Source organism: Peromyscus leucopus, chromosome 2 (genome assembly GCF_004664715.2).
Source record: "Peromyscus leucopus breed LL Stock chromosome 2, UCI_PerLeu_2.1, whole genome shotgun sequence".
NCBI classification, from domain to species: domain Eukaryota; kingdom Metazoa; phylum Chordata; class Mammalia; order Rodentia; family Cricetidae; genus Peromyscus; species Peromyscus leucopus.
The window spans coordinates 73,905,552-73,918,051 of record NC_051064.1 but is presented as its reverse complement, the minus strand read 5'-3'; the positions used below and the strand labels follow the sequence as shown (position 1 = coordinate 73,918,051).

General features: G+C 43.6%; 1 protein-coding gene across 1 annotated transcript in view; it reads right to left on the bottom strand.

Annotated features, from left to right (window-relative positions):
* The window catches only part of Pappa (pappalysin 1), a 252,295-nt gene that overhangs the window by 21,584 nt on the left and 218,211 nt on the right, over positions 1–12,500 (bottom strand). The window contains 2 exon segments of the mRNA XM_037202665.1: positions 7,687–7,796; positions 11,742–11,889. Coding sequence (XP_037058560.1) covers positions 7,687–7,796; positions 11,742–11,889 — 258 coding nt within the window.

The following is a 12,500-nucleotide window of genomic DNA, read 5'->3' as shown; positions in this document are numbered from 1 at the left end:
GCTTGGGTATCCAGCTAGAAGTAGCTATGTCAGGGACCAGCCATGGAAGTATGGAAGCATATGTATGGGCAAGGATTGCTCTCTTGGCTGAGTGCCAGTCATTAATTTAATTAAGAAATGAATAGTCACATGGGCCAGAAAGTGGGAAATGCATGTGACCATCTTATTCTCTCCCTAAGGGCAGACTTATTTGGGAGCCAAAGTGTAATTAGTTTCTTGGCGAGCTTCTGACAGAAGAAAGTCACATGACCCCAGTCTAAGACTAAGTAGGGTGACTTTCTTCTCCATTCTACAGCACTTCAGGTTCACGGATGGGATCTCTCTGCTTGAGACAGTGCCTGGCACTCAGAGAATACTCAATAAATATTTTTTTAAATGAAGGAATGGATCCATTTCAAAGTAGAGATGATTTTTATCCAATGAACAATCATTTCTTCCCTTCCCTTCCTTCCTTCCTTCCTTCCTTCCTTCCTTCCTTCCTTCCTTCCTTCCTTCCTTCCTTCCTTCCTTTCTGCCTTCTTGAGTGTCAGAAGAACATTAATGATATTAATCAGTGTCTAGTTGGTGTAGACTGAGTTATAACCCCATGATTTCTCTAGTGATAAGTGAAGCCATTGGATTTTGCCATCCCTCTTTTTTGAGAGAGAGTCTTATTATGTAGCCCAGTGTAACTTAAACTTGAGATATTCATGCCTCAACTTCCTGAGTGTTGTAATTACTGCTGCAAATCTAGGGCACCCACAGAATTTGAAGTAGAACATGTATGGCTACAATTTTAACTTGCACTGCTTATAAAATTTTGCTAAGATGTTGGTCACTCCACATGTAAAATTCCCTGTGAATTGGGTCTTTAAACCATCATAGGCTTATTATAATGACAGATCGAGATGAACAAATACTAAGAACGGTTTCTTGGACAAAGCACTCAAGCTTCTGGGGAATGGTTCCAGGTTTCAGATATCTCTGTCTGCTTCAGAATCCAGTATGGAGCCCATGTGAAGAAGAACATATATTCCTTCCTCTGCTTCCCAGTCCTGGGGCCAAAGTGGACAAGCCTACATGCTTTCCTTCTCTGAGGAACTTTAAAAGAACTCTCTTCAATGAATTCAAAAGTTTGTTCACATCCCAAACCCAGGGATATTGGAGAGTATTTAGTAAAGGTTCAAGAAGAAACCGGCAATGTGAGAATCCATCAAACACTTAATACCCATGCTGCCCCCTGTTTATTTGAGAACTAATTTAGTTCTTCTCTAGGAGTGTGTTGGTGTGGCTGTACAAGGTTCTGTCAGTTGAGGTTTATCTGACGTGAGTTCAGAAAAGGGACTTTTGTCCTATCTACGTAAGACTATTTATCTTTCCAAGCTTTTGGACTTTCCACTGCTACCCGAGGCTGCACACCCCACCTGTTTGCCACAGGGCCCCTCTGTGTGCTGGGGAACCAAGAAAGGAGACTGGCAGTGACAGCACAAAGAGAAGGTAGGCTGTGTGCACCAGGAATTGCGAGATGCTGTGGGGCCCCTCAAATGTCAGCCTTGTTCTTCTTAATGACAATGAGACATCTGCCCCAGCCAGAGTCTTCCATACCAGGTCTCATAAGAGGGTTTTCCTTTTCTGCTTTGGGATGGAGGAAGATTGAACTGTCTTTTCTCCATGACTGGAATTACCTTCATCACAACACCAACAGGACTGGAAGAGCCACCAACAAAAGCTCCTTGTTTTAATTCTTGCTTGGCAACTTATGGAGTTTTAGAGTATGATTGAGTCATGAATGATCTTACATAATCAACGAACTACTCATGGATAAGTTAACAATTTACTGGAATATTGGGAGGTAGTAGAAACTTTGGAGGCAAGTCCTGATTTGAGGAAGTAGAGGCAAGGGCATGACTTCGAAGGATCTATATCTTACCCCTGACTTTCTCCTTTGTTTCTCTCTGCCTCTTTTCTGTAATAGGGTAATCAGCTTGGAGACATCAGATATCCTCACCATGATATGCTACTTTATAACACAGAGGGTCCAGAAGGTCTGTGGTCAGGCTTGGCATGGACAAAAAGTCTTCAAAGCCATGAGCAAAAATAAATATTTTGTCCTACAAATTTACTCCAGTGTTTTTTCACAGTGACAAAAAGTGAATAAAGCAACTATCCATCATCACTAGCTATCAATATTTATCCTCATTGCATCACTACCACCACCACCATCATAATCACCACCAAAATATTAGTGGTATTACTAACAACTCAATCACCATCACCACCACCATCATCATCCTTGTCCCCAGCACAAAACACTCTCCTAAGTGAAAATACTCCAAACACTGTGCCTACAGCATCTCACTGATGCCTTATACCATGAATTATTGTGACTCTGGAAGCTAAGGCAGTTTGAAATTAAATTGTTCAAACCACACACATAGGCAACCTGTCTGATTTCAAGGTCTAGGCTTCATGCTCTCCATTCTTCAAAGTCTCATAATCCCTAAAATTATTACTATAAAATATCTTCTTTTGACTGATGGGAAGAATCAAGGTTTGAAAAGGTAGAAAGGCTCTGAGACAAATGTAGGAGGAACAGAGTGTTCCAAAGATAAGGCCAGAAAATGGAGTGGCTCCAAGCAGAACCAAAGACATGTGAGAAAGACCTGGTCTTTCTCATCTCACTGCCAAGATCTTTCTCCAGGATGCCTCCTTAGACAATCTATCCTCTCTCCTTGGTTTACAGGACCTTCCATGTGTGAATCCTGTCAACCAGTGCTACTGTTTTCATCTTTAGTTGTCAATCACTGTGCATTTATCTTTATCCCTAGTGTTTACAGGATACATGACCGACATGTATTAAATGTCAGAAGGAATAAACAATCGATCTCATGAATGAATATATGAATGAGTCAATGAATGAAGGAGAAGTCAAGAGATCATGGATGCGTTTTTCCCATGTATGGCTTCCCCTTCGGGGCACTTAATAACTTCATCTTTATATCAGGTAGGCTAAACTTACTAGTCACCTCTGACCTTAAGATCCAGGTAGCGTTCCCACCATGCTTCATTCCGAAGGAAATGAATTCTGTGTCCTTTGTCTGCACGTGCTACATAGTTTTATTTTCAAACTGTGCACATCAGATGGCTTGTAGAATGGAATTAGTGTAGCTAATCTAACCACATTGATTACATAAATTGGGCAGTGGCAATGTCTTTGACTCTAAGATCCATCTGTAAGATGATGACAGCATTTATCTCACAGAGTATCATAGAGACAAGGTGATGTAGATAATATGAAAGCGCAATAATAAACTATATAATATTATACTTAGTCCATCAATGGTCATTTTTATTTCCTTAGTTTTCCTCCCTTTTCTTTTTTCTCCTCCTCTCTTTGCTCCCTACATTCTTTTTCTAGAAATCATTATAAAAGCTAAAGACTCAGTGATTAGAAACTTATGAAGACAGAAGATGTATCTTCTGCCATGTGACATTCCTGGAAGCCCTAGCAAGGAATAGTGTACACTGGAGACCCTCCTCAGGAATGGATGAAGAGAATCTTCCATAATTCCAGATATCCAGTCTAGATATCCAGTCTAGAAAAGGCCATCTCATCCAAAGGTTGTAAACCAGCAGCTTCCAGGCTACACAAGCCACAGAAATGTTTGCTTTGGCATACTAGTCTTTAGAAAGTTGAAATTAGTTGCCAATATTAAAAGCAAAGAGAGAGAGATTTCAACATTAACAAAACTCCAGATTTATTACACACACACACACACACACACACACACACACACACACACACACACAGCCACATGACACCATATTTCCACATTGCTATGTTTGGCTAGAATGAAGCCCGATCTGGAAATAGCTTTTTTTAAAAAACAGTGTTAGTGGGGGGTGGGGGGCTGATGAGATGGTTAGAAGGTAAAATGTTTGCTGTAAGAAACTGCCAACCTGAGTTCAATCTTCCGAGCCTGGATTAAGGTGGGAGGAGAGAACAGACTTCATAGTTTTGCTTTCTGACAGACACATGGTGACACGTGACACATACACACATCATATAAATGATGATGATAATGATTTTTTTCATACTTTCCTACAATTACTAGCATTTCTTACAGCAAATCCAATACCAAACTAGAGGCACTTCCATCTACCATTGAGTTTGGATCCCCTCCCTCTTTCAATTAGAGGAAGATTCTGCCAGATTTCTGTCTCTGAAGAGTTTACGGTATATGTGTGACAAAGGTTATTTAAAAGGGGACAGAATACTAAAAAAAATGCATAGTCTTATTCTTCATAGAAGTTAAAATATGCTCATGAACAGAACTCATAAAACATATACTCCATGATTCCAATTATGTGAAGTTTAAAAATAAGTACCACTAACCAATACTGATTGATACCTAAACACTAGTAGCCTTGGTGATAGAGGCATTACCTCCCAGGGGTTTGGATGGTCTAGTGACTATCTGGAAAGTTTCACTTTCTGATCTAGCTGTGATTTCATGAGCACATACAAGCATAAGAACTTAACAAGCCATATGCTTGATAGTAGCAAATGATTTCATATCAAGGAAAATTATATTTACTGCACCAGTGAAGTTTGCTCCTACATTTGGCAGTATATATACGAGTTTGCATTTTTGTTAATCTGAGTTTCAGAAATATTTCTAGTAAACAGTTCAGATACCAAAATTAATGTTTCTGTGTGTAAAAATAACATACAGAACAATATGTTCACCTCCCTCCCTCATTCATCCCACCTATGTGGTTCAATGTTTTTGAACGTTGAATACCTGGCCTATGCCTAGCTCTCATTTCAATAAGAGGAAAATTGTAACCTAGAAAGACAGTAAGCTTTGTTCCAGAACATGAAACATGAAGGAAAGGTGCAAAGTTGTATGAATTACTTTTTTCATGTCTGTAGCAAGATTCCTAACAGAAGCAAACTTATGGGAGTATTTACTATTCACTGTAACTCATGGGCTGCATGAGATCCAGAGGGCCACAACTGCTTGTATCTTTCCAATTTGGTGTTCAGAGATGGGCACTGAGAAACCTTGACAACGTACGTAGAAGTGTTTACATCAGAGATACAGGCAAATGCCGAATATTAGAGCTCATATATCTGTGTGTATGTATGAACACATGTATACAGACCTTCTTATTAAGCATTTGCTAGCATATCCCTTGCAAGCAATCAATAAACGCCTTGCCTTTGTTGTTATTCTACATTCCACAGGGCTGCAAGGGTGGCTACAATAAATTTCAACTTGGGTGGGGTCCCTCTCTGACATTTCATTTCCTCCACTGAAACAATAGGAGTCTAGATTCATATACTTCATAGGAGTGCATACATATGTATGGAGGGAGAGGATGAGAGTGGATGTATGGCAGGAGAGGAAGGGAAGCGACAACTCACAGTAGGTATCCATTCAATGTCAGTTCTGGTTTCTCATACTCTTACCCTAAGGCAAAGGTGGCTAAGAGGGAGCAGAACCACATTCCTCACCAGCTTCTTCACTTGGGTGCATGGAGCCACTTCTTAGAAGACCTGGGAGCCATCCAAAGCCTCCCTGGGCCCGGAAATGCCTGCACCAGCCTTCTCTTTTCTGCGGCTGTCACTGCTCAGGGGCAAGGCAGCAGCAGAGGCCAGCTTAGCTGCCTTATTCCTGGAAGTCATCAATCTATGCCCTTCACCCCCTCCCTTTTCCTACATTTTTGTTCTTCTTGTATAATGAGGCCTCCAGAGACTGATGGACGTCTGAACCTCGTTATGGCTCTCTTGGTAGTCCAGCATCAATAAAGGCAGGCAAGCCAAGGAAGGGGGTGGAGACTGTGACAGGCAAGCCGGTGGGCAACTCAAGGAAGGGGGGCAGTGTGTGGGCTTTCACTTCCCTGGGTTTAGTTCACGATGAATTACAACTGAACTCTTTAGGGCCAAGATTTCATAGAGGAAAAGATAGGAATTCACTTAGTGGGCAGAAGAAGCCTTAAGCAGGAGCTGGGCCAAGTCAAGAAGACCTTTGGTACTGGAGTGGCAGGGAAGTCTCTTGTATGGGGTGATGCTCCTCTGTTTAGGAGCATGTGGGAGATAGCGGGGAGAGGAAGAGTTGGGAGATGCTACCAGTCTGGATCCTGAATGGTAGGTCAGGCTTCCTTGCCATGAGACCTTGACCTGCTCCTCAGACGATAATCCTCTGTTTCTCTAGCTTAGACTCAGAGGTTTGGGCTGAGTGACCTCCAGCTGCCTGGGGAGTCCTACATGTTCTGCAGCTACTGAGGCATGTGTTGAGTTAAGTCATGCACACTGAGGTATTAGGGAGAATCCCTTTATTGATTTGGCTAAGGATGAGGGGTGTAGTGGAGGAGCTTGAGGTTAGGAAATAAGGGTATACTGTGTATTTACAGAGAAAGACAGAAACTGGGTGTGGGGGAAGTGTAGGCAGAGAGGCTGAGGCTGATGAAAGACGTGGCAAAGGGGACAAATAGGAAGAGTGTTCAAAAGCAGAAGCAGGATTAAGGGAACCCAAATTGTAAAGACAAAAGTAAGGGCAGAGAAGAGACAGAGAGGAAGAGGAGGGGAAGGAGGGGAGATGAACACTGGGACCAGGTAGCTGAGGGGTCGGGCCAAGTCCCCATGCCTAGAGTGCTGAGTAAGTCCTTGAAGAAAGCATTCCCTCAGCTCATTTAGGAAACCATACACCTTGTATCAGGTTCTACCAAGCTATCCAGGTCTCCATCTGCAGTAGGCAGGCAGACAGCGGCTCCCAGAATCCCAGGCAGGAAGGCTAGTGGCTAGAGATACAGCTGAAGACTTGCCTGCCCACCCTCTGCTCCTGTTTCCCTGTGTCTTTCCCACGGTGAGGAGTCAGTGCTCAGATGGATCCATGGAAACCTCAGAAGCAAGCTCTCTTGGAAAATAAGAATGGGGTCCCAAATCATCTTTGGAGCCCTCAACCTGTCAGGTAACACATGAGAAACTAAGAGCTAATGGTTATCATCAAGGCCAGCCTAGCAGTGGTACCACTCAGGAGCATCTACCACCATCTGGCAGGAAGCCAGACCCCTGACACCACGGAAAGCTCAGTGTCCAGAATAAGCATCTGGTCTGATCTTTCTTTCTGGGACACCTGAGCTAGCAGTATCCATGAGCACAGACCACTGGATGAGATTTAAGTCATCTTGTATGCAAAGCTCCAAGTACCTGAATACAGCGTGTACTCCATACACACTAGACATGACTAGTTCCCTATCCTGAATGTCCCAGTTTGGTTGAATTTTACCAAAGAAGTAAAGCATGGAGAAGGATGGAAGAGATTGAGGCAACATAAAGTACAGTTACCTGGAAGGTGCTAGAGGTACCAAACAGCCCTGTCCTGATACAGGCCACACAGGCAAACTCTAGACTGGAATCCAGTTCTATGTCCTCTACCTATGTGTACTTGCTGACTCAGTTTCCCCACAGCACTCATGAAGAAAATAAATACAAGGTTTTTAGGAAAAAAAGCTGAGGAGGTGTACTAAAAAATTATTGACTGAAAAACCGTTGTGAAAAACAGTTTCCCAGAAAATAGATGTGATTAAATGAGATCCTACACACAGACGGATGAACTTGAGTGGAGCCAAGACATAGTAAGAGCTCAGCAGTGGCATTCCCTTTTTCCTTAGCCTAGGGAGGTGGCCCTTGTCACTCACCTCTACTCGTGTGGGGTTCATCCAGTGGGGGATGTCACGCACCGTCACGTTCACTGGCAAGATGATGGACTCGCTGTTGTGGTCCAGGCACGAGGTGGCACACTCTGACCCTGAGGGGAAGAACAAGGTAAACTAATGACTCAGCCACATCTCCAAATACCTAGGGCCACCATGCTCAGGGTAAACATTGCATTTTTCTGTTTCCCAGTGGACTTGGCGGTCCACACAGGCAGTGGGAAGGAGGGAGGACTCCCTTGAAAAAGTCGCTTCAGATCTCTTTGGCTCCATTCACCTGCATCTGACCCAGTTAGCAACTACCACCACAGTAATCACTCCAGAAGTTAACTTTGCTATGTGTTGTCTCCACCAGAAAGCCTGTCCAATCCTCCTCACAAATTAACTCCATTTTTCCAACATTCAGGACATCCTCCAGGCCCATTGTCAATCTGTTCCCCATCATCTTGATGTCCTGCTTGGCCTTATAGAACCGAGCTGTACTTAGTGCTATCTGCCTCATCTCCCTGAATTGCTTGAAACTGTCTTTTTATGACCAAATCCTATCAGCTTTTCAAGGACCAGCTCAAATGCCCCTGTGATGTCAGTTCTGGTGTTGGGTAAGCACACTTTCTGAATGCCTACTGCATTGAGTAACCATGCTGGACACTGATGAGTCTCATCCTGGTGTTGCTCCCTGCCATGCTTCGCCTCCACTGTTAGTGTTGCCCCAAGAAAGACAAGGCATTGTTGACTCATTTCTGAGCACAGCCCAGTGTGTGATTCTGTGAGAGAGCTCCATGCATCTGGCCTAGTGAGAACACAATGTATGCAGCTGCATGATCTTACTCCTCATGCTTCTTCTGCTGAATGTTTATCCCTGTCCTCTCTGGATTCTTTCCACTTTTTTCTACTAACAAGCTACTAATGGCACCCAGACCTTAGCACAAGTGCCACTTGCTCAAGGAAGACCAACCATTCACAGGCACTCAATGGTATTTGTCAAATTGCCACCTACTATTTGCCTAGTGATTGTTTTACCATGTTAGGTTGCCATCTCTACCCTTGTTCCCTCTTCTGTCTATGTTCAGAGCCTGTAACCTTACGTAGCACACACTAGGCATTCAAGAAATAAAAATGCATGAACTGAGTAAAAGAAACAATGAGGAAATTATTGCATTAACTGGTGAGGAGGTGAGTGAGTGAATGAGTGGATGAATGATGAATGAAGGAGTTACAGAAAGACATAATGAGGATAGGTGTCTTATGAAAGAGGAAGTGAGGCATAGGGCGTGAGTGAGTGAGTGGGGAAATGATGAGCTAGATAATTAATGAGATAATAAGCAAATCAAGTCATAAGTCAATGGAGGGCGACGATCAGCAAAGCCAGTTACAGCACACAGGAGGCTTTGGGACAGAGATTTCTAAAAACTTTCTGGCTAGGGATTTACAAGTTGACTCTAATTTGCCCCCTCCATTCTCTGTTTTACCCACTGACATCGTACGGTCTCCTGAAAATTTAGCTTTTTATGAGCCATGGTATGTCCCTGTTACTCCAAAGCTTGTTAGAATCTGACCAGGTCCAAAGAGGTCATTCTTCCGCATCATGTTCAAACTTCTGAATACCATTCAGTGTGGAAAGAGTGAGCCAAATCTTTCTAGTAAGTATCCTTTCCAATTAGCCATTCTAAGCATCCCTTTCCAGATACATACAATCACACACACACACACACACACACACAAGCTTATCCAGTGCCCTTCTTGTTACCACGAGACCAACTCTAAAGGAGTTTGGAGGGAGCAAAGATGAAAGTTGTAATGATAAAATTGCCTTGGAGAAGGAAAAGATGTCTGGGTAATAGACAAAGGCAGTCTGTCCCAAGAGAGGAGGAAAAAGCATGATGGGAAGAGGAAACACTGGTTGTTCTCTGACATTGTCTCTTTCTACCTCATTCCCTGTTTTCCTTGTCCTTTCTTGCTGGCACCTCTCCCACATGCCAAGCTCTGGATCTCAGGACCAGGCTGCAGTGTTGTGGCATATGGGCCACAGTGGACATCATTACAGGGTGGTGATTTCACTAGGCCCTTGCTTCTTTCTCTCAGGAATGGGAGTGACTTCTCCTAAAGCTTGTGATAATCACACATGCTCCCAGGGTTGTTCGGGGCATCACTAATGAGGGTCAGAGTGACTCCTACTGAGTCTTCAGCCATAAATTCGGTACCTACCTTGCCCTAACACAAGGTTTCTAACCAAACCCCTCTCCATAGGGAAAGAAGTTTCCTGGGTAGGGTTCTTCCCGGGTCTAGATGACAGCCACTGGAAAGCAAGGAATAGAGGTGGGACCACTTTGCCCCCATTTCTTTCTCTGTCTCCACCAGTATCCTCAAGTTCCCCCTTTCTCTCCCTTTTTCCCCTAAAAGTCTCCCACCCCCCAACCACTGATTGACAGTCCTGGAATACTGTAGTCAGAGGATGAGCAACCACACTACCATGGGAACATGGGTTTAAAGGGACAGGAAGACAACACAGTACTGGTATCATAGAAATTCCCTTTTCTTCTTTTTTTTTTTCTGCTATGTAAATGTTCCCGTTGGGTAGAGAACTATCACCACCATCCACCCTTTCCTTTGTCTATAGACTGTTCTCAGACATAGGTGTGCAGAGACATGCACACCCGTCAGGAATAATGGAGAAGAGGAAGGCTTGGCCTTGGGATGCAGCAGCCAGTGCTGCAAATCACGGAGACCCTTTTTGCCCCATCTGTCTAGAATGATTATGTAGTAGTCCCCACAAAGCCCCCAATTTCTCCATAATTCTCCAGTCAGGGTCCCTCAGTCGTTCTGTAAGGTCTTGACCAGAGAGAGCAACAGTGTGTCTTGTGACCTTTCGACTCGCAGGAGCCAACACAATAAACAATGTGCTGGTGCTGGCTCTAAGTTCATACGACAACAAATTCTACTATCTGATTTTCTGTGTTCTCACCTTCAAAAAGAAGTGGACAGCCCCTGGGAACCTTCCCTGTCCATCCACAGGCCTTGCTTCTGGATGTACAGTGACAAGGCTCAGCATGCCTGGTAAAGAACTTGCTGGCTTTGTACATGCCTAGACGACCTTCTTTGCCAGACAGCCTTGGCAATATTGTCATAAATCACACCGGCCCTGAGTAAGGACATTCAGTTCCCTGGAGGTTTCACTGCAGTCAATTAGGGAATCATCTCAAGAGGTCAGCATCATTGCCCTTAAATTAGGTCAGGTTCTATGTGCTCTAAGTTTCCCCAGAGAAAGCCACACACCTGATAATAAATGCATCTGTCCCAGAGCCTGTGCTCTACTAAGCAAACCCAGGGTTGTTATTCACTGTAAGCATTTCTCAAGCTGGCTAATCTCACATGTGCACACACACACACACACACACACACACACACACACACACACTCATGCACACAATGTTGAAAATGCCAGGATGCTGAGGAGAGAACTGTCACTTTGGAATATGTCAAACCTCAGACTTGGAGTGAGTTCCATTGTCCATTTGAGGTTTTATTCTCTCATCTGATAAAGTTCATTAAGAGGATCGTTACTGATGCCCTTTGGGGGACCAGAGTTTGAACAGTACCAGGTGCTCTTGAGTGATGCATGGGGTACATTTTTACAACTCATAATGAAAACAACCACTGTGCATCCTGTGTAGAGTCTTACTTCCTGCTCATTGGTCACTTGGTTTCAGATTCTTCTCCCTAGAATACCTGACAAGGTCTAGCAATGCTGCAGGTAAGCATCACTTCCCCTGAGCACTTGTGTATTCCCCTTCGTAACTGAGAGCATTTCTGTACTACAACTGTACACATTAGGCCATCATATAATGTAATCATATAGTACAATCAGGATCCTTATTCCTGAGTTTCTTGGTGGGAGGAAATAGTCTGTTTCATTCTTCTCTGTCTCCCTCACAGACCAAGACTGGTTTCACATACATATGCTCAGAAATGCACCAGGCACTGGTCTATGCTCCTGGACAGACATGCACATGCCCCTGTTTACTGTGGCATAGCCATCTTACCTATGGCGTAGCCATCAGGACACTGTAATTTGAGGTTACTGTTGAGCTGGTTTGGAGCCAAGCACTGGCCTTGCATCTCTCGGCAGACGTGGAAGGAGCCACTCCAGGTACCATCTTTCCGGCAGTGAATGATGTTGCTCCCACGGCCCTGAGCACCACAGAAACATACTTAGGATGTGACAGACTCCATTTGCCCAAAGGACATACCTCTCAGAATGAAAGATGAAACAATTTGTCATTTCCCCACAGCTTTAAACAGTGTTCCAAAACAACTTGTTACTAATAGCTGAAACTCAGTCATCTTGAAACAGGGGTATTGTTAGTATTTTCAAATGGAGAAACTGAGGACTCAGAGCAAAAAGAAACTTGCTCTGGTCTTCCCAGACTGTCTAACTCCCAGGTTCCTAATTCCTAGATTATGGTTCTCTGGAAATTCTAATTGGAGTAATTCTGGCTGAGAATTATTTTATGATTATTGTTGTTTCTGTTGAGAAGTCAGGAACCCATCATGTATTCTACTTATCCAGACAGTAAGATGTAAGGGGGAGTCATAAAAAAGGTAGCTATGAACCAACCACTCTTTCCTTCCTTTTAGACAATGAGAAAGTAACCTGGGTGAGAAGCTCTCTCTTCCAAGATACTTCCAGCCATAATGGCCCCAACAGAGTTCAGAGTGGGTTATATGTATCTCTGTTTTGGGTTCTTTAGGGTAAGCAACAGGCTGTTCCTCAGTCTTCTGTAAGCAAGTGCAGTTTGAAA